This window comes from Lonchura striata, chromosome 1A, assembly GCF_050655825.1.
Source record: "Lonchura striata isolate lonStrDom1 chromosome 1A, ASM5065582v1, whole genome shotgun sequence".
NCBI classification, from domain to species: domain Eukaryota; kingdom Metazoa; phylum Chordata; class Aves; order Passeriformes; family Estrildidae; genus Lonchura; species Lonchura striata.
The window spans coordinates 23312592-23334471 of NC_140741.1; the positions used below are offsets into that span (position 1 = coordinate 23312592).

General features: G+C 37.0%; 1 protein-coding gene across 1 annotated transcript in view; it reads left to right on the plus strand.

Moving 5' to 3' along the window:
* The window catches only part of TXNRD1 (thioredoxin reductase 1), a 36264-nt gene that overhangs the window by 12222 nt on the left and 2162 nt on the right, over positions 1–21880 (plus strand). The window contains exons 3-14 of the mRNA XM_021536678.2: positions 907–1032; positions 4263–4335; positions 4451–4570; positions 5463–5605; positions 5735–5850; positions 7242–7467; positions 9552–9644; positions 11349–11425; positions 13022–13178; positions 15299–15406; positions 16769–16864; positions 19022–19156. Coding sequence (XP_021392353.2) covers positions 907–1032; positions 4263–4335; positions 4451–4570; positions 5463–5605; positions 5735–5850; positions 7242–7467; positions 9552–9644; positions 11349–11425; positions 13022–13178; positions 15299–15406; positions 16769–16864; positions 19022–19156 — 1470 coding nt within the window. The remainder of the gene's footprint in view (positions 1–906; positions 1033–4262; positions 4336–4450; positions 4571–5462; positions 5606–5734; positions 5851–7241; positions 7468–9551; positions 9645–11348; positions 11426–13021; positions 13179–15298; positions 15407–16768; positions 16865–19021; positions 19157–21880) is intronic.

The window sequence follows — 21880 nt, forward strand, 5'->3', positions numbered from 1 at the left end:
TAAAAGTTTTCATTACTTTAGTTGATGCTCACTGATTTACATCAGCTAAAGAATCTGACTTTTACTCACCCCAGATCTTGTCCTGCAATTTGAGAGGCATTGAGAATTTTACCACAATTCCAAAGGCTTGAAGGTCTGAAGCCATCATAAATTGGAGTTTCAGAAATGAAGTATAAAGGCTCATTTTAGAAAGTGTATATGAAGACAGTGCCATGTTCTTTGTGGCATAAGCTGCCAAAATGCATTTTTAGGACTAATGGGTAGTTTTTCTGTAGTAGTAGCTGTGATTAAAAAAATTAAATCCTTTGTGAAACCATAGTGGTCATACTTGATCCATTTAATGCCAAAATTATGCTAAACCAAAGCAATGATAAACACTGGCATATTACAAAAACACAGCTTTCAGACATGGTTTTCTTCATTCAGTTCTGTACATTCTGTTAGTAAGGCTGGTAATTATTGGGGATTAGTACAGCGTCGCATGGGGTTGTTGTATTTTCCTACACGCATATGCAGGAGGAGAGGGAAAACACTAATTAGAAAAGTCCAGGGCAGATGAAAAGAATAAAATAAATTAATGGAATGCTTGTGTCAGCAGTTACGTATCTCCTCCTGGAATACAGTATGAGGAGGCTCTAGGGTTGCATTGTTGTGTGAAACTACACTCTGCAAGGAAGCCCAGTGCTCCAACAAACAAGAAAATTTATAGTTCAGTATCTGACAGGTATGGAGCTATTCACAGATGGATTAGGAAGATGAAATTAAAAGCTAATTAAAAACAGAGCTCAGAAAATTCAGATGCAATTATGTTCCCTTATCACAATTTTTGCTACTGAAAATACTAATTTATGAACACTATGGGTAATGTTTCAATATTCCCTAATACTTTTTGTTTTCTCTGTTCAGGCACATAAGGAAGCAGACAATCCTCAGAAAACAATGGAAGTGAACGGGCTTACGCCGGTACCGGATTCCTATGACTATGATCTCATTGTCATTGGTGGAGGCTCAGGAGGTCTGGCAGCTGCCAAGGTATGAGGGGGAAAATACACGCTTATACTTTCCTTGTAAGTAGGTGGGTGACATCCCCAGTGTCTTGGATTTGGTATCTTTAACACTGTAGGGGTATAAAACTTTTGTCTGATCTCTGAAATTTCTTTCACTATTTCACTTTTTCACCATTTTGGTTAGTGCCAATTATACAATATTATTTTCTTTATGTTCTGAAGAAGGAAAACATGATATACTCCTTAATATTCCCTAATACCCCTTGCTAGAATGAAACATTTATGGGAGATGATGCTGCTGGAAAAGAGCAGGTTTCCAGCAAAACTACTACTAGTGTTTATTAGTAGTTGAATTTAAACTCAACTAAACAGTGAAAAGGTTCTATTCAAAATAAACACTAGGAGGTATCTACTTTTGTATAGAAGTACTATATTTTCAGATATACTTGTGTATTTTGTTTTAATTCTTGGCAATGGGGGAGAGTCTGTGATTTTTGAGCTTACATAGTTAGATAAATGGAGATTTTTGCTATACTTAAGCTATGGTCTCACCCTTCCTTTCTAGGGTCTCGTTTTTCCTGCCTACAGCCAGATGAATGATGGGATTTTGTTAGGATATTGCTATTAGAAGTATATCTAGAATTAAAGAAAAAAATTCACAGTGGTACAATATATACCAGCTCTTAGAGCCATCATAACCCCAAATATTTTAAACTTGAAGAAATTTAATATAAGTTAGTAGCTCTCCTTTACATCAGTAGTTAGGCACATTGTGTCTCTTCTGTCTGTGGTAGGATTAGATATTTAGAAGTGAATTGAGCATTCCTGTAAATAAAACTACTTTGCTGTTCAAGACCTGGAGCTGGATTAATCCTAGTAATTAATGCTCAGTTGGGAGCATTTATTTTGTTCTCAAGAAGTGGAAGAGGTCATTGCAGAGAGAAAGAAAATAAGGAGAAAATATTTTAGAATAGTATTGGATTCACAGTGAGCCCTGGTCCCTTAGAAGTATTTCTGTTATAACAGAAATGTGCAGGCTGGGTGGTGGATTGTAGATACACAGATGTAGATCCATAGTCTATTTTGGTAGTTTACTGCTTTCCTACCAACAGAGGCACTGTTGCCATTGAGGACTGAAAGAAAGATCTATGAAAATTCTAACAACCACAAAGAGAAGCAAATCCTTGTTTGCTAAGGGACAGGAGAGAGTAACAAGAGTAAATTAGAGTTTGCAGTAATGCAAAAAGAGTTTGCAGTAATAAGAAGCCAGCTGTTGAAATTTCCATAAGGAGACCAAATGACACAGTGATGTTTATTGCATCATTTTTCAGATGTAGAACTGAAAAGGTGTGCAGTAGGAAGGTAAACTAATTCCTTCGACTAAATGTGTGAAGTATATTGATTCTCACTGTCCTCAACTGATTGTTAAGTAGAACAGAAGGTGGTAGATCAATAATTTCAACATCCCTATCAGTAGTAATGTGTGTGTATTTCAAATCAGTTTCATGTAGTTGAAGTGGAACAGTTTTACACACATAAACTTTTGACTTTTACTTGGATTGTTCAATGTTTTAAAAATGAATGTCAGTTGACAGTGCTTTGAAAAAACAAAAAGCAAAACACAAAAAACCAAACACAAACAAACAAACAAAAACAACAGAAAAACAACCCCAGCTGCACAGATCTCATACAAAGTTCCAGATATCTACACTCAGGTTTGCAGCAGTTTACCTAGATTGGTTAAATGTGTGCTTTTCACTCTGACACGCGCACTTGTGTGCACATCTTCTTCTCTACCTTGTGCCCAGAGCTTGTTCCTTTGGAGGCAATTCTCCACAGGGAGTGTGAACACTGCCAGGCTGACTTGGTACACCCCAGCTGCAGGCTCAGAATGGTGCCAGGCCCCTGTTCTCATCTCACACAGAACAGCTCCCTGAGCAGCCTTCCTGTGTTCCTGCAGCATTGCCCTGAGCCCCAAAAGGTTTGGGAGCCTGCAGGGCATGTTTGTGGCTGTGAGCAGATCACTCAGCCCACTCAGAAGTGGTTGTATCTGTGTGTGATCTCTGCAAAGATCTGTGCTGGGTTATGTGAGCATGTAGCTGACAGAAGCTTGGGAATCCATGCATTCTGCTTAGCTAACCCTGGTAAGGCTCTTTGGAGCAGTGCAGAAGAGTTGTCATCATAAAGCAGCTTTAATGACATGTCTCAGTCCCTAAGTGCCTTTCTGAGGAACTTTCTCAGAAGTGCTGCTAATGGATAGGAATTAGCTTCTTGGCCAGATTAGATCTTTATTGGAATCCAGTACAGCAATATTTTCTGAAGGTGTCTGTAGCCTGTGTTATTTGAAGTGTGATTTGCATTTTGCATGAAGTAAGGTACATTTGAAATTGAAATTCTGATTGTCAAGTATTTTGATTAACAAGTATTACTGGTAACAGAACGCTGAAGGCTGTCCAGCTCCTCCCAAACCAAACCCAAGGCCTTAGAGTAATATCCTGTTCATATAGTTGTTACTGCTCCTATGTCTAAGAATTCATCATATGATGCCAGCATAGTTGTGGCTACTCCAAGTAGCAAAATTATTTTGCTTCATCTAATGGGAGGAATCTGTCATTTCACAGCTACCTAGTGCTTGCCTAAGTACTTTTCCATGACAGCAGTTACTGATGTCAGTTTTGCCTTTTTCTTAAGAAAACACAAAGGGAGCAATGAAATTAGTATATAGTTCTCAGTATCATTTACAGGCATTAATTGTAGATTTGCTAATGAAACTTCTTAGAGGAAATATAGAATCACAGAGTTGTTAAGGTTGTCATGCTTGGCCATGTGACTGCTTGTGTCATTTTCTGATGTGTTTTCGAACAAATGCTGGAGAAACCATCTTTGAAGGGAAAACTAGATAAATTAGGAATTTGTTAAGTAGGTTAAATGTAAATGGGTATGTTGGGAATTAGTCTGAACAAAGTGACAGGATGGAGGAGTGAAGAGGAGGTTGGACTCACAGAGTCTCCTCTGTATCAGCTGGTGCCATGCTGTTTTGTAGTAGGATGAATACCTTTTTTTGCCTTTCATCTTCTTTTTCCTACTGAATGCACAGATAAATTCAGAAGATTAATGACTGTCTGTTCCCTTGCAAATCATTTATTGTAACTTAATTAAAAGTCACAAAGCTTTTCAGCAATGCATGATGTTATAGTCTACTCCAAATTTAACCTCAAATATTTAGATATGTGTCTTATTTAATTCGTTTTGCAGGAGGCTGCCAAATATGAAAAGAAAGTGATGGTGCTGGACTTTGTCACGCCTACACCTCAGGGAAGCTCATGGGGTAAATTTCTCTTCATTGCAATCCTGTTTTAAAGGAGCTTTGCTCAGAGACTCTAATTCTCATTTTTGGAATCTGCTACACTGATTGAAAACCACATTCTGTTCCTTTTTCTCAGGTCTTGGAGGAACATGTGTAAATGTGGGCTGTATACCTAAAAAATTGATGCACCAGGCAGCTTTACTGGGACAAGCCTTGCAAGATTCACGCAAATTTGGGTGGCAGTTTACAGAAGAAGGTAAAGAAGCACACTTTTTCCACTTTTGTCATTTGCACTGAAAATCCTGAGGTGGTGCTCATAATCAGGTGCTTGTTGTACTGCAGCATGTGCTGGCTTTGACAATGTGAGGCAACTTCTGACACATTACACATAAATTGAAACGTTTTGCAAGTCTAAAGCTGTGGGGCTTATCACCTCCATGTTTTATCTGGAGGTGATAATATATATGGATCTATTATATATGGAGGTGATTATATATGGATGAGACTGTTGTGTGAACAAAAGCAATAAGGTACTGCTCCTTTTCTGAATCTACCACAACATCTAAGGAAATACACCAGGATGTTGCCTGACAGAAACTTCTTGCAGTTACAAGCAAGTATTTCCTTTCCCTAAGTGTCTGTCAATACTATGTAAGAAGATGGATTTTATTTTTTATTATCTCTGATGTGCGTGGTTATAGGATTATAATTTTTTTAGACTGCAATCCTGTATTTGGAAGAATGTAGAGGCACCTCTCAGACATGCATTGTCTTCATTTGTTGAGCAATGTCACCTGCTCGCAGCTGTTAATATCTATCAGTATAAAATATAAACCAGGAGTTTTTATATAAAAATATACAATATTTTATATATAAAATATATAATTTTATATAAAATATAAAAACTGTCAATAATTAAGTCTTAATTTTCAATGTTTTAGTCATACCTATTTGCACTGTGACCTCTCGTGTTATCTGTGCTGATGTAATTATTTGAATTTCAGTCAATTTACCCTGAAATAAAACAGGAGTAAGACAAACCCAGTAAGACTGGATCATGAAAATAATCACTTTGAGAATAGCAATTTTGCTGTGGAAAAAGAAAAACTCAGATTAAAAGATGAACCTTCCTCTTCTGTTTCTGACAGTCAAACACAACTGGATGACCATGGCCGAATCTGTTCAGAATTACATTGGCTCACTGAACTGGGGCTATCGGGTTGCACTGAGAGACAAGAAGGTCACGTATGAGAATGCATATGGAGAATTTGTTGGGCCACACACAGTTAAGGTACTCCATAGCCATTGTTTGCTGTGTCTTCCTGTAGTGCTGTATGAATAGAGATCCTTTTCAAATAGAATCATTTTTCCTGTGGTGGGACTGCAAAACACTCACTTTGCACTAATACTTTGTATGCAGGCAACGAACAAAAAGGGAGTTGAGAAGCTGTACACAGCTGAGAGATTTATCATTGCCACTGGTGAACGACCACGCTACCTGGGTATACCTGGAGACAAAGAATATTGCATTAGCAGGTAAAAACAAGGAGGAATACAAAGTCATTCCTTGTGTGTAAATGCTTCCCCATACTGAGAAGCACAGTCTGCTTGAAAGAAAACTCTGTACTCAGATATTAGAGAAAGTGGGAATAGCACAGCTTCTGATGTTATGAAGTTGGTAGGAAACTGTCGTCATGTATCAGGGTAGGGCTTGAAACTCAGCACAATTTTTTCCCCAGCAACTCGGTGAAGGTAATTCAACTTCTGAAAAAACTGGTTTTGAGTGTCTGGTTAATTGCTAATGCCAAGCAAAAATGTTATATGAAGATAATATGTGTTTTCATATCAGAACAACTTTTAAGTTACTTGCTGTAAAAACAGAGATTGGAATTACAGGCTGGCAAACCTATAGCAATGAAATAAATAATTGCCACAATTCCTCTGAAACCAAAACACCATGTGGTGTTTCCCTTTTAATAAGTAGTAATGAAATTAAAGATGACAGATAATACAGCCTCTAAATTGATGCTTTAAAGTAGCTTCAAGATGGAGGAGTCAGGAGATACCTGAGTTAGGCTATCAGATTGAGGCTGTCTGTGTAATCTTCGCTGAGTTCCTTGGGCTATCAGAGCTATGCTACAGCCTTTAATTGCACAATCACATTTTATTCCATCACCCTGAAAAAAGAGACACTTATTTTAGAGTCAAACTTTCGCAGAATTGTATTGCCAGACTCTATGTGTCTGCTGAGTAAGTGTGGTGCCTCCATGAATCCTGATTCTGTGGAGAAGCCTGGGTTTTATTGCCTAGGTCCAAAGTGTGGTAGAACTGATGTAGCTTGATGAAGCAGTTGAAAGAAATGAAAAGCAGGCAAAAGAGCATGTTTTCCATAATTTCATACTTCTTACATTGCCTGTTACACACAGACGAGAAACCACAGTATCTGGCACTGTGTATAATGCTTTAGCAAAAGGATAAATCTTCAAAGTGGTGATGGTATTTTATCTTAAAGCTGAACCCCTTCCATTTTAGTGGAAGTTCTCAGGAGCTAAAATTTGCAGCAAAATATTTAAAGCAAGATTCGGAGGGAAAATAAACACCTACCTTTTTCAACAATTTGTCCTAAATTTCTGTTAAAAAAAACTCTCCACATTTTTGGGGTAATTCAGAATTTTCATGCTCCTTTTCTTTTTTTTTTTTTTTTTAATGTGTACTCTTAAATATAACTTTTTCATCTGTCATACACTGATTTTGTATTCCAGATGAACTTTCAAAAAAATTAAGCAGGTTTTTTATTTGTGAGCAAGAAAAGGAATAAAGTTCTATTATTGCAGAAAAAAACAGGTAAATATAAAGCACAGTACATTTTTCTGACTGCCTCTAATTTCCTTTTTCCCCTTTTTTTTTTTTTTTTTTTTTTTCTCCAGTGATGACCTCTTCTCTCTGCCTTACTGTCCAGGGAGAACCCTGGTGGTTGGAGCTTCCTATGTTGCCTTGGAGTGTGCAGGATTTCTTGCAGGTCTTGGATTAGATGTCACTGTAATGGTGAGGTCCATTCTCTTAAGAGGATTTGACCAGGACATGGCAAACAGAATTGGTGAATATATGACAGAACATGGAGTCAAGTTCATTAGGCAGTTTGTGCCAATCAAGGTAGGCTCAAAGTGACTACAACTGATTGGGATGTACCTACCATAATGTTTTAAAATGCAAATTATTTTAATTAATACAAAACTTGAACTTTCATTATAGTATCTGCTTTGACACAGAGCAGGTAAATTTTTGTTTTAAAGTAACTTCATGAAACTTGAATTGAATTGGTATAATTGAAAGGTATAATTTAATCTTAATATGAAAATTCTGTGAGATTATGAAATTCATTGGTTTTTAGCAGAATTAGTTGGGTTAGTATATGTTACACTGAAAATGTTACACCTGCTTGTCCTGGTTCTTCTTGCAGGCCTATAATTCAGCAGATAGATTATTTCCTCTAAGATCAATGCATCACAAACAATTCAATATATCATTGCCAATTTAAAAATTTTTAGCCAGCAAATACTGTTTTATATGCTGAGGATTAGTGGACTATCCAGAAAAATAAATGGGCTTTATAAGTATCATCTGTATCATTTACTTGGCAGAGTATCATTTACTTGAAGTATGATACTTGAAATATCATTTACTTGGCAGAGTCCTTAAATACTTGCTCAATTCTTGTTGAATTCAGTAAGAGTACTCATGCAGCTACTTACATACATGTATAGTTAAATTCAGGTGGAATTCAAACTAGATAAGAAATTCTGGAGCTTTTCTAATGCAAAATTGCCCTACCAAAGACTTCAGAGGGTGCAAACAGTATTTTTCTTTATTTTTTTTCACAGTAGTCCTTAATTGTTTTGAAATAGCAAATCATGTATCAAGCAATTTCAATTTGATGTTAAACCAGCATGCTGCTGGGGATTAAAACATTAAATTCAATGAAGACTGTTCATTTCCACTCTTAACAGTATCAAGAGCAGCTTTAAAAATTTTAAAATGCTCTTGTCAGTTCCTAATGTGGGTCTGAGCCTCTCTCACAGAATGAGAGTTGCTGTGAGGAGACAAAAGGGATGTTTCCAGGAACTTAGTTCTTATGTAGGCTTTTGTTGCATAAATCCCATGCTGTATGAAATGTAGGGATGGTGATCTAGGTTTCGTTGCAGACATTACCTTTTGTAAGCTCTAATGGGGAATGAGAAAGAAGGAAACTGTTTAGAAGCAGATAATTTCAACTAAATGGAAAGCAGGCTCCTCCAGATGCATCTATTGATGAGCAGTCCATCACCACAGTCACAAAATGCACTTCTGTGTATTTTACCCTCTCCCTTCACAAAATGTCTTTGATTTCAATGGGAATAAAATATTTGGCCCTGTTTCTGATTGAGAATATCCTTCAGCTTAAGTTGCTTGGTAGGGTTTTAGCAGGTTTTCTCATCTCTTTGAGACATTGTGTTTGAAGTTATGCCTGTTGTGCTTATTAAAACCTTTTGTTGGGACTTTTGAAGGCAGAAGATGAGTTATTATAAATAATGCTGCCTTTGAACAGAAGCAGTTTAGCACAGTGATCCTTTGAGGTTGTTAGGATGACACAGTTGGCTTTTCTAAATTAAAAAAAAAAAAAGGACAAAATCTTCATCAGAAACTTTGCTCTGTTTGTCTCTAAATATTGAACATGAAGTAGGAACAAGGGTGTTGTTGAAAAGTACTTTTTCTTCTGTAAATTTCCCATTACTATGTTAAGTGTTGCACACTTACATGTCTCTTGTTCTGTACTGCTGAGGGTTTTCTATCACAGTGGCTTCCCATGGGTGGAGGGAATGATGGCAGCACTTAGAGAAAATATCTGATGGTGTTTCCAGGCCTTGAAAGAGTTTCCTTCCTACTCACTTCCTCTGTCCCCAGTGAATACAATGGGTCATATGATGGGCTTGGATAAGAACTTAACCATCAGTCCACTTTTATAAACAGAAATGAGATTTTGTTGTGTTGGTCATAAGAATAAATGCAGGAACATAAAAAAATCACATAAAATATGCAAGTAGAAATGTCAAGAATCTTTAGAGTAAGTGCCTGGTTTTAGATCATGGTTAAAACTCTCTCAATGATGTTTGGTGGGGAAAAATACATTTGTATACATTTGTGTATTTTTATTTGAAACTTATTTTTTTTTAACCAAATCAACCCCCAAAATGTTGTAGGTTGAGCGGGTTGAGGAAGGAACTCCTGGAGTACTGAAAGTTACAGCCAAGTCCACAACGGGGGACCAAATAATTGAGGGGACATACAATACTGTGAGTCCTGTCTATATGCATGAAGAATGTGAAATAGCTTTCCATTAAATGTTGATACTTTGTGGGGTGTTTTTTATCTACACTTTAGATTTTTAAAAAAATATTTTAGTAATTACAATATTAATTGCACACAATCAGCAGATAATTATTCTGGAAATAAAAGTCCCAAAGTCAATGGTTATTTTGCCTTGCCAAATCATTTTGCTTTGCTTTTGAAACCTGTTTCTTAGCTTAGAGGTGTAGATGAGCTTGGTCCTGTGGAATGAGTTGCAGGATTTTTTCCTAGTAGGATATTTGCAATAAATGATAAGTAATGATTTATAATAGCTTTCATAGTAATTAGGGCACGTTTTGTAGTTAGGACAAAACAATGGTCTGCGCAGGGGTTAAACAACCCAGTGACATGTCATCTCAAGAGCTGTTCTTGACACATCTTCACAAACACAGCTAATGCCCTGTGGCAAGTCAGTCAGGAAACTTCATTGCACACTTAAAACAGTAAAATGGCAGTGTGCAGGTGTGGTATTGTATGTTTGATTGGCTCACTCCACTCATTTTCACAGGCTTTGATGCTGAAAGGAGGAAAAAAAAAATGTGACTAGAGTAATTGGAACCACACAAAATGCATAAAGACAGGCATTTGCCAGCCTGAGACTTCACACTGCAAATACTGCATGCAGTGACCTCATTTACCTGTACACTGCATCAGTCATCCCCTAACAAGGACACACCTCAGTGCCTCTGAGAGCCAACACTGTGAGACAGTTTAACAATGACAGCAGAGCTATTGCACAGGGCTGTAATACTGGGGCTTTTCTAGTCCATAATAGTGAAAGCTCATTAGCAAGGAAATCAATACCATCCTTTTATTAAGGAAACTTCTGGTTTCTTATTGCTACATCATCACTGAAATGCTGTCACTCCTCATAGAAGCTATGAGCTGTGTGTGCTGCATTTTAAGACCTTTAGCTCTGAAAATGTGGTGTGTTTGATCATCTGTAAGACTTGAAGAAGATCTTGGGATTTCTTCAGGACTGTTCTTAGTTGTCATAATATGAGAAGCATTATGCAGTTATCTGGGCAGTTGTCCAAGACTACAAAGCATGTAGCAATTTCCCTTTGTGATAGCAAAAGCTGGAGCATGATTTGTTAAGGTAGCAGAGTTGATAGGATGGAATTTTGGCCTGAATAAATGTTCAAACAAATAATATTAAAAAAATAATATTCTTTGACAGTTATTGGCTGAGAGCCTATATAAGTAAATTATATTTTCAGATTAAAAAAAATACTATTTTGTTTTATTTTTTATTTGCTTAAGCATCTGAGTTTCTTTCCTAAAGAGCCCTTTCTTTATGGAGCTTTTTGAGGTCATTTGCTCTGGTAAGGATACAGGATAATACCTTGGTGTAAAACTGGAAGGAAATAAAGAATCTCTCCCTAACTGATTGGTTTAGAATATTCTTGGGGTGTTCTTCTAGGGAAAGCTATTTGCATGTCTTTAATCTTAACATTAAAACCTACTTAGGTCATGGTGGTAACATGGTTTGTCTTAAGCTCTATGAATGTACAGTGCACAACAAATGTATTCACCTTACTGTGACCAAGCCTTAGATACTAATCTCTAGTATATATTTGAGATAATAGCCAAAGGAAAGTGCACTTTTGTGTTTTTAAAAATATTTCATGTGCATTGCTGTTTTGCAGGTGCTGCTGGCAATTGGACGAGATCCATGCACAAGAAGAATTGGTTTGGGCAAAGCTGGAGTGATTATCAATGAAAAGTAAGGACAGATGTCAGTGTACCACTCACTACTGAGCTTGTGTCATGTGCTGTTACAACGGTAGTGGTGCAGAGACACCCAAAAGCTTTGAGGGAAAAGTTATCCCTTGTACACTTGGATGGGAGACCATGTAGCAGACAACTGCATTTTCTCTCACAGTAATGGTAGTTTGCTTTTTTGTTGCTGAAATGTCAATTTCTAATTCCTGGGGGAAAAAAGTGTCTGTTTCATTCTTTCTAGATTTACAAGTCTATCTTAACTTCTTCCAGTCACAGGGTTTTCTGGGGTCTGTCAGTTGTTCCTTGTACTCTTTTTTTCTCATCTCCTTGCTTTTATCATCTCTTGGAGCAAAACTCTGTTTGTTCATACAGGCTTTTAGAGCAGTGACTTCTATTTATATTTTAATGTAAAAGTTACTATACGTTATTTTGAAAGATAAGGTTCAAGGTTTAAGGTTTGTTAAACTCCCAGGTGTTCTTGATGTGTTTTAGGTTTGGAGGGTTTTATTTCTTGCCTTGAAGCAGCCCTTGGGTATAATCTGTGACTTCTGTAGAAGAGTATTTGATGTTTAATGTAGTGAGATTGTCGCACCAGGGAGTGGAGCTATCAGTAATATTTTCAATATTGATAACTAAAGCTTCTTGGAGGCATGTGGGTCCTCAGAGATCTTCCCTTTGAAGAGAAGACAAGGGACCATGACCTTGACCAACGCAGAGTTTTTATATATGAATGCAGTAACTGACGTTGTCAAGGGGATATTTCAAATTAGTGGAAATTTTGGTCCTCTCAAAATTGGCAGATTGTGGCTTGTAGAACAGTACACATCTTTCTAATGTCTGGACACCTATTCCTAGTTTAACAGAATGAACTATAAAGCTATTAGCATAAAAAGTATAATTTAAACAAGTGTAAAATTGAGGAAGTTAGTTTTTTAACATAGGAATTGCCACTAGTCTCTCAAGTAACTGTGTGACTAATTCTGTGTCTGTCTGATTAGATTTCCCTGTTACATGTGTTTTCCTTTGGTGATTACTGCACTATCTCATTTATTGATGAAGTAGGAAATATTAATAATTAAAAGCTTCCATTAGCTCAGTGCACTTACAGCTAAAAAGCTTGCTGGCTGTCCCTTGGGTAGGGTGTGTAACAGCTTAACCTGTCTCTGAGTAGAACCCTGAAGGATAAGTTTCTATAAACAGCTTCAGCCACTGGACTGTAATTTCAGTAGTGGAAAAATTGTTTTGTCCTACAAATGGAGTGGGAGAATGTCTCTTCCTGTCATTCCTGAAAGGTGCCAGCTCAACTGGTGGTAGAGGATGTTTCAGGAAGAGGTTTATGCTTCACCTCAGTGATTCAGGAGATGAACTGCAGCTTCTCAAGCTACCTCCTTATCCAGTGTGTGAAATCCTGTAGTTTTGGTCAAATTTTCCTTATTTTATATTCATGCCTGAGACTGTAAGATTATGAATATGAATTCTCTCATAGTTCACACACAAGTCTCTTTCTCTTAAAGCTAAGGAGCCGACAAGGTTATTTACACCTCCAGCCCTCACAGCAGAACACTTAGATATTTTTTCTTGTTAATTCCAATCGCAGAACAGGAAAAATTCCTGTCAATGATGAGGAGCAGACCAATGTGCCGTACATCCATGCTATTGGAGATATCCTGCAGGACAAGCTGGAGCTCACACCAGTGGCAATCCAGGCAGGAAGGTTGTTGGTTCGAAGGCTTTATGCTGGGGCAACCACTAAGGTAAGGAACCAGTTGCCACAAAACACTGTCACTGCTTCTAATTGCACAGTGCAAGTCTGCTTGCTTGTGGAAAACCCAGTAGAATGTTAAGGATTAGCTTTGATGATCATTTTAATTTTCCCCTGGCAAAGATATTACTGCAGATGTGTTCAGCTAATTGTGTAGGATGAAATTAATACCTTGTGGATTAAGCAGTAGTCTCTTTCTTTTCTTATTAAGAGGGTTTAGTTTTCTCTCAGAGTATAATGATAATGAAATTAACAGAGATAATTTAACTTGTTTTAAATTCTATTGCCCTTGCTAAAAGTCAGCAATCTTTTCCATCCTATTAAGTGCTTTAACACCAATTGAAAGGCAGTTTACTAAACCTACCTATGGTCTCTAAATAGAGTGGAATATGAGTTTGTGATGGTCTTAATTTTCAGTGTTATTTCACAATTTTTTTTTTCACTTCTCACTTGTATGTTTTCAATATAACATGAAGTCCTAATTGTAGTTTAATGAAGTGGACACAATGGGAGATCAGATGTACCAGTAACTCAGCACATGTTAATACCTGAGTAGTTGAATTAGTGGTTTCAGTGTTCATGTTTTGTACTAGTGCAGTTCTGGGTTTCAGCCAGGTTATGGTTGTTCAAATGGGAGCCATGTGGGTAGTCATTTTCACCTTATGTTTAAACCAGAAGGAAAGGAGAGTGCCTTTAAAGAATTGCTACACTGATATGGGTGCTTGTCTCACCTTTATAACCATATGGCATGACCATAAAGGTTTCTCCCTTTCAGAGTCTGCTGTATTCATAGTAAGTTCAACTGCAACTTCAACACAGCAAGTTCAGATTTAGAGCTTGATTGAGTTGTTTGTTTTACATTGGCAGGTACTGCAGTAACAGAATTCTGAATCAGTGTGCATAATGTCATTGAATTAGCCAGGCAAGGTTTAAGAAACTGTAGTAGAAGCCAGATTTTTTTTATTGCTGCAATGCTATGGATATGTCTTAATTTGCATTTTATGCCAGATAAGTTTGTTAAGGTACAAAAATTGTTATGCTACCAAAGGAAGCATTCTTATTTAGTGAATCCAAGAAATGAGTAACTACTTTAAAAAAAAGGGAGTGTGGCTTATACTGCCTTTGTAACAAATCTGGAGAAGGTGATTGAAATGTAAGAAGGTGTTATGGATAGGTGGGGCAAGAACAGTAGTCAGCGTCTTAATTAATCCCCAGTCACAAAGGAAATTAATTAGAATTGAAATATGTAGAAAATAAAATTGCTAGACATGAAATAGAGCTGACCAGCCTGCTAGTCTGCAGAATTACTCATGTGGTGTATATGGGAAGAGCAAGGGATGATTGTTTATTTTGAGTCCAGTGAAGGCTTTTGATGCTGTCTCCATAAAATTATCTTGGACAAAGGGATGAATTGCAGGCTGGGTAAGTGGCCAGTGGGGTGGGTTGAAAACTGGCTGAACAGACAAGCTTAAAGGGCTGTGACCAGCATTCCAGAGACCAGCTGAAGGCCAGTCACTGGTGGTGTGCCACAGGCTTGGACTTGGGTCCAGTGCTGTTTAACATCTACACTAATGGATCTGGATGCTGAGAAGAAGTGCGCCCTCAGAAAGTTTGGAGATTATACAAAACTGGGAAAAGTGACAAGCTTTCACTGTGTCCCCACATGGCTGTACTACATGTCATTGGTTATTTTGGCATCACCTAGGGCCACAGCTGATGAAAAATGAGTTTTGAATGGTAGTGGTGCCCTTGCAGCATCTCCAACTAAAAAGAGTATGCTTTGTAGATGTGGTTGAATAGGCAAATTTTATCTCCAATCTGGCCTGTGATCTGGTATGTTTTTAAAATGGGGCACTGAATTTCCCTTTCCACTTAATCAATGCATACTAATGTTAGTGTGGCTTTAAACTGTCTTTTTGTTCTTGCTCTAATTAACACCTTCTGGAATGAACAAACACAAAACTGTACCTTAATTTAAGACAAATTTTAAAAACTAAAAGAGTTTTCAGAATTGTGAATAATCAAGCTTTTCTTGCTGTGTTTCAGACTGCTGTATGCTGATTTTATTACTGATGTTGTGTGGGTTTTTGTTTTGTTTTGAATGCCATCCAGTGTGACTATGTGAATGTTCCAACTACTGTATTTACTCCTTTGGAGTATGGAGCCTGTGGGTACTCTGAAGAGACCGCAGTGGAGAAATTTGGGGAGGAAAACATTGAGGTAAATGCCTTAATTTCATCTGGGTTTTAGTTTTCCAATTTGTAACTTAAAATAATGTTAAGAGTAAATTAAAACAGCATTTTGTGCTCTGATGTAAGGACAGGAGGTGACTAGGTACATTTTTTGTCTTCCTTGGCTGTTCCTAGACATGTTATTAAAATAATTCTCAATTCCAATAGCTCTAATTGCAGATATGTTCTATTTTTGGCAAAGAGGGGCTTAAAGGTGGAATGTTTGGTTAAAAAAATAGAAAAAGGGTTTCTTTGTGTCTGAAAATACTTCAGGATAATTTTAAATTGGATATATACTGGAAGCAATACACTGGTTTTAATGACAAAGTGGAGCTTTTGTACCTACATTATGGCAAATTCCTTACCATAGTAATTTTTACTTTATAAAGCCAAATATTACACTAATTTTTCCTGTTTACTTTGACTGTACAAAGAGGTATGTGCTTAATTTCACTCATGTGAGTAATCCCTTTTCATTCCTTGGGATTGCTGGTCAGGAGTGAAATTAGACAAAGATAAGCACTTAGTGCCTGAGGCTGTTCTTCCAAAATGCTGTACTGACCACACTACAGAAAGCATAAGGGGAGGAAATCTCACAATAAACTGAACTTTTATATCCTACAAATATCACCTGAGGAGCATTATTTACAGAAATAAGCGGGTAAGTGGTAGTGCATGAAGCTGAGAACTTGTCCCCCTCTTAGCTGACATTTTCTGATTTGTACTCTGGAGGAAAATAAGCAAATACCACTCAAAATGGCAGTGTGAAAAATACTGTTAACCTGACCACAGGCAAAGGCTTAAATGCTTTCCTGCCCACAAAGTTTGTATATACTCAGTCAAATTATTGTTATTGAGTGAAATTCTTGATGTTATATGTGAAACACTGGGCCCTTTATTCTGGAAAATAATGTGCTTTTGAATTTCAAAGCATTTTATATTTTAATATGTGCACCCAGAAGAATTTGTGTTCTGGCTAAGTGCTCATTTGGTGTATTCTGACCTCTTTACTGTATCACCTTATTGGCTTTTTTTTTTTTTTGCAAGCTTCAGTAAGACTATCGAGTCACTTGTGATTTTGTAATTTAATAAAAGCATGGTGAACTGTGTTTTGGAAGTATAATATTCTTATGGCTTCTCTTTTTTTTTAATTATTGGATGGCACTAGTGCTCGGTTTATAGAGACTGCTGTCTTTGGCATTCATTAAGAGAAAAGAGTATCATAATGATTTCAGATGTTCTAAATGCTGGGTACATAGCTCATTATTTAGGATAATCTGGCAGCTTTTGGAAGATCATGTTCTCTGCTTGGAAATTTTACAACTCTTTTTTAATCTGTGTTTTTTTTCAGGTGTATCATAGTTATTTCTGGCCACTGGAGTGGACTGTGCCATCCAGAGATAACAACAAATGTTATGCAAAGATAATTTGCAATATTCAAGATAACGTAAGTGCATCTTTCCTTCCTGGGAAAACAATATCTAAATGTTTATCATAACACTGTTGATGATACAACAGCTATAAATAGGTTGTTTTTAACAAGTTAAAATTAATTTAAATTTGCCTACCTTTTGAAGTATAATAAATATTTATAGTGATGCATATTTCTGTGTATACAAAACCAACTCCCAGTAAAATACAAAATTCTGCCATTGCTATTTGTATATGGTACTTCTTCCATATATGTAAAATAAGAAGTAGAGATCTTTAAGGCTGTTCATTAACTTTGAGAAGTGAGCAAATCAATGCATGTAAAAATAGTCAGGAGTTTTATTGGTTTATCTCTCCTCCCTACACTTGGGCATTCTCTTCTGGGAGACTTCTCTTTGAAACTGAGGTCTCTCAGAAGCCATTACAACTTGTAACCTCTCCAAATTCACATGTGTTCAGAGAACTCTTGAGCTTGTTCTAACAGGATAATGTATCTTGCCTGCACAAATCCCATTTAGGGTGATAATGCCTGGATTATCCTTGGACTAGGATCAAATTTCCTGGCCATGGAAAGGTACAATGCCTTCTCAAGCAAAAGCAAAGCTAGCAGTTTGTTAGAAAATTGGTGTGCCCATCTCAGAATGATCATCACCTGTTCAATAAAATGTAGTTGATTATAAAAATATAACTTATTTTGAAGAGTAATATTTTATTAAAATGTATTCCTGTTAAGATGGTGGCATAGCTATCTGTCCTATGAGAAAAAACCAAAACTTACTTAACCTATATTCATTTTTCTTAGATACAGATTTATCTTCCTGCAGTCTTTCTAAACATCCAGTCAGCATTTTGTAAAATTTGCAAACCTGCCCATCTCCTCTTTCTGGTGGAGTTTGCAGTAGTGTGGAAGGTATTTTAGAACCTCTGGCTGTGCTCTAATACAGAGCCACTTAAAAAAATGCAAAGGTGTAATGGTGATTTAAAGTGTTTCATTAATTTATTTTCACTTCTTGTCCTGAAAATTTGAAATGTGTTTAAACATCTAAAGGTAGTGTTGAAAGTTACCCTGGAAAAAAATAGTTCAGCAACTGTTTAAAGCTCTCATTGCTTTGGTTTCATTGCTGTGGTTTTATTTTGACATATGTCAATATTTTTCAAGGAAAATAAGGATAATTCCATTTTACTTATTACCCAATTATAGCTTTTCTTATTTAAATAAACCCTGTGGTAAATTTCAGTCCTCAGACTTACTGAAAGAATAATAACCTTTCAGTAGTATTCACTATAGCAAACGTATGTGATATTTCTCAGGAAGAGCAGATAACTTTTGATACTCAACGGGGGTACATCTATGCTCACCAAAAACTGATGAATTCCCTGAAGGCCACTAAAGCCCATAGCAGGTGACACGTGCTAAATTTTCATGTTTCTCTCATTAAGAAAAGCAGGTCAAGTCAGTACAGCTTGTTCTGCTGGGTGTTTTCTGAGGATGTATGTGCAGTGTGATGTGTTCTGCAATTGAACAGGAGTATAGAGAGGAGAAGTGTGAACAATACCTTCCTTGTAACTGGATGTTTTTTTTGCCAGTCTCTAAGTGTATTATCTCCCACTGAAAGCCAACACTGCCACAAGAATCATTGACAGTTCAGTTAAAACAGACTTCTTGCCATGTCTGGTTGGCCACAACTTCAGCTTGTGGTCCTTTCCTGTGAGCAACTATCAAACTGAAAATTCTTCAACAGATACGGACCCTGTAGCTGCCTACCACAGGCCCTCCTACTGAAAATCTTAATGCAGGGTATTCACCTTTACTTAGGCAAGTGTTCTGTTGGCATGAGTGGAATAACTCACCTGAATAAAATTTCAGAGCACAGAAATGTGTAATTGAGCACAGACCATGGGGTGTGTTAAATTTGCATGCTCTTCATGTACTCCTGTACAAAACTTTGTAAGAAAGCTGAGTTCCTAATTGAATCTTTGGAGAGAGAGAACAAAATTACACCATCTCACATCTGTTGGTGCTAATGATAGTTCACATTTTAGTGGTTACATTAGTTTGTGATATGTTTTGTGAACTGATTAAATTATATACTCTGAATAAGAAAACTTTACACGTCGTTTAAGAGAGCTGAATTCATGACTGTGTTTGCATTTGATTGTCTTTGGCATTTAGGAGAGAGTCATTGGTTTCCATGTCCTTGGTCCAAATGCTGGAGAAATCACCCAAGGGTTTGCAGCTGCTATTAAATGTGGGTTGACAAAAGAACAGCTGGACAACACTGTAGGAATTCATCCTGTCTGTGCAGAGGTTTGTATACAAAGTCACCTCAAAGCCCAGCTTTCATGCCATTCTGGGGTAAGGTGTTGGAAATCTGAATAACAGAGCTCTATTAAAGAGGTCCAAATTTGCAGGAAGGTAATGGAGAGGAAAGGAGAGGAAATTATCTGGTTTTAATATTTAGAATTCTAACTCAGGCTTAATCTGGGGATTTTTTTTTTTTTTTGTCTTTTTAATTCTGTTCATTTTAAAGAAATTTATGGCTTCCCGTAATTCAGTTTTCTCTCTACTGGGAAGTATAGAATTTTTATCCCACTCAAGATTATGAAGGCTTCAAATACTATTTCTGCTAAAGTGGTTGTCAAAGCTAGATTAGTGTACTCAAAATAGGCTTACAAACTGGTGCTGGGGAAGGGGACCAGCTACATGACAATTTTTCTATTAAACTCTCTCCTCTTAAAGATGTTTTCTTTATCCTGTAGGCCTTCAATTAATGAAGCCACACAAATATTTCTTCTTCTTTTTGTCTTGCTGTTCCTCTTTAATGAAGAGCTCCATTTTCTCTAGCAGGTGTGGGACAGCTCCTCCCAGATGTAAATCAGTGATTGATTTTAGCAGCATTAGGACCAGCCTATATTAGCTGGGGATCCCTGAAAGCCTGTTTATGACCTGTGTAACTCTTTATAAGAGTCTCTGGTTGTGTTAGAAGTAAAGCAGTACAAGAGAGCATCAGAATGCTCCTCTGCAGAAGTGACATCTGCCTCTCTTCTTTCCTAATTTCGAGGTGGCTTAGTAAAAGCAGTATAATAAGGACTCCATTAACAGACTGCTAGCAATCTGAATCCTCTACAAAGCATCCACAATACAGATTCTGTTCTTTGTAGCACCATCTAATGGCATTCTTGCAGGCCCTGGAAGGGGGCTAGCAGGTCCTTATCTTCCCAGGGGCTCTGTGGAGGGGGATCTCTGAGGGAGGGAGGCATTCAAACCTGTGAACTCAAGTGGGGTATTAGCATATGCAGTGCGAAGAGAGGATGAGAGTCATAATTTATTCTGGACATCTGAGCTGCTAAAATTGAAACTGAATAGAATGATGATTAGACATAATTCAGGGAGGTAATTTCAGATAATCATATTTGTTTGAGTGGGGGAGGAAGAAATTGGCTCAGGAGAAATATGCCATTTAAAATCTCCAGGGAACAGCGATCATTTTTAGTGACAGTCTTCAAAAGGGTTTTTTATGCTTTTACTTAATTTAATCTCTTGAGCAGTACACAAAAATCAAAGTGCAAGATGGCACTCTTTGATTAGAAAAATGCTTGAAGACCAGGACTTGTGAGGAATGAGCGCATTGCATGCATAGAACAATGGATAATATCACTGTTATTTTTGTTACATCCCTGTAAAAGTTAAAGAAAATGAAGTCTGATTTGAACAGGAAAGGGGCAGTGTTACAGGGTCAAGTGCTGACATCTTCACTGGCACTAGTGCTAATTAATTGTTAAGTCTCCTGTGAAACATGGTTTTATTCCACTTGAAGAAAACCTTTAGACCAAGGGTCCCATTCTCACTGCTTACAAATTAGCACCAGATTTCCCTTCTCTCCTTGGAGCAGCATTTTATTCTGCAGAAAACAGGAGCTCAGAATGGAATTTCTTGCAAGGTTAAGTCCAAATAACTGCAAGCACAGAACTGGTAGGAGCTCAGCATGACAGAAAATTACATCTCAGCCTCAACTGCACTGTGCTGCCTGAAATTAAGGGGGTACTATTGATCATCTGTGATTAAGAGAAATTGTCTTCTGAAAGCTGGGATGATTCTTCCAGGTAGCTAATGATGGCTTTCCAGCCATTGGATCTAAGATTTGTCTTAAGTAACAAATTCCATCCAAAAATACATGTTTCCAACAATTATCAAATTACTCCACCTGGCTTACTAGGGAGCAGTGTGGTCCCCTCCCACACCTGGAGCTTGCAGTCTGACCAGGAGGAAAGCAGATAAATTTTGTGCTTTTTTATCTTGGTCTTTTGAAATGAAATAACAATAAATGAAGACTCCCATATGGTGTCAGGCTGTGGATCAGAAATAAAATCTACAAACCCCTCTCTCAAGACATGCACTATATTTTAGATAAGTCACTGTTCTTATGCCATGTATATTAGACACGCATTTGTCTTCCTGATTTGTGTATAATGCTTTACGTGCTTATAGAAAGTGGAAGAGTTTTATCATTTATTGATGTTGTCCTCTGAAGAGCTGCTAGCAGCCTTAATGCAGCAAAGCTTCTACTAGAGAAATAGAGGTCTTTCTGATCCCCATTATCTTTAGATACTTCAGCGTTATTTGCATAGCTGAAATGTGCATGTACTTTATTCTGTGCTAAGTTTATTCTTCCTGAGAGATGGCTTTGATGATAACTAATTATTGCAACTTTGAAGCATTTAGATAGCAGTGGTTTTGATTTCCTTTTTTCCTTTCTGTATTATACGTATGCAAAATCACGCAATTAATTGGAAAGTAAAGTACCAGTATTAAGCAAATTTTTGTAGACTTTTCCTTCCCAAATTTTAATCTGTTAATTTTACAGTAATTATTTAGGAATTATATATATATATATATATATATATATATATATATATATATATGTTATTTTCTTTAATGTGACTTGAAAGCAGTAAGGACTGGAATTTTTCGAACTAGTTTTACTAAGTGTTTCCATAGTTATTGTCAAGACGACACAAATCCCATACATAA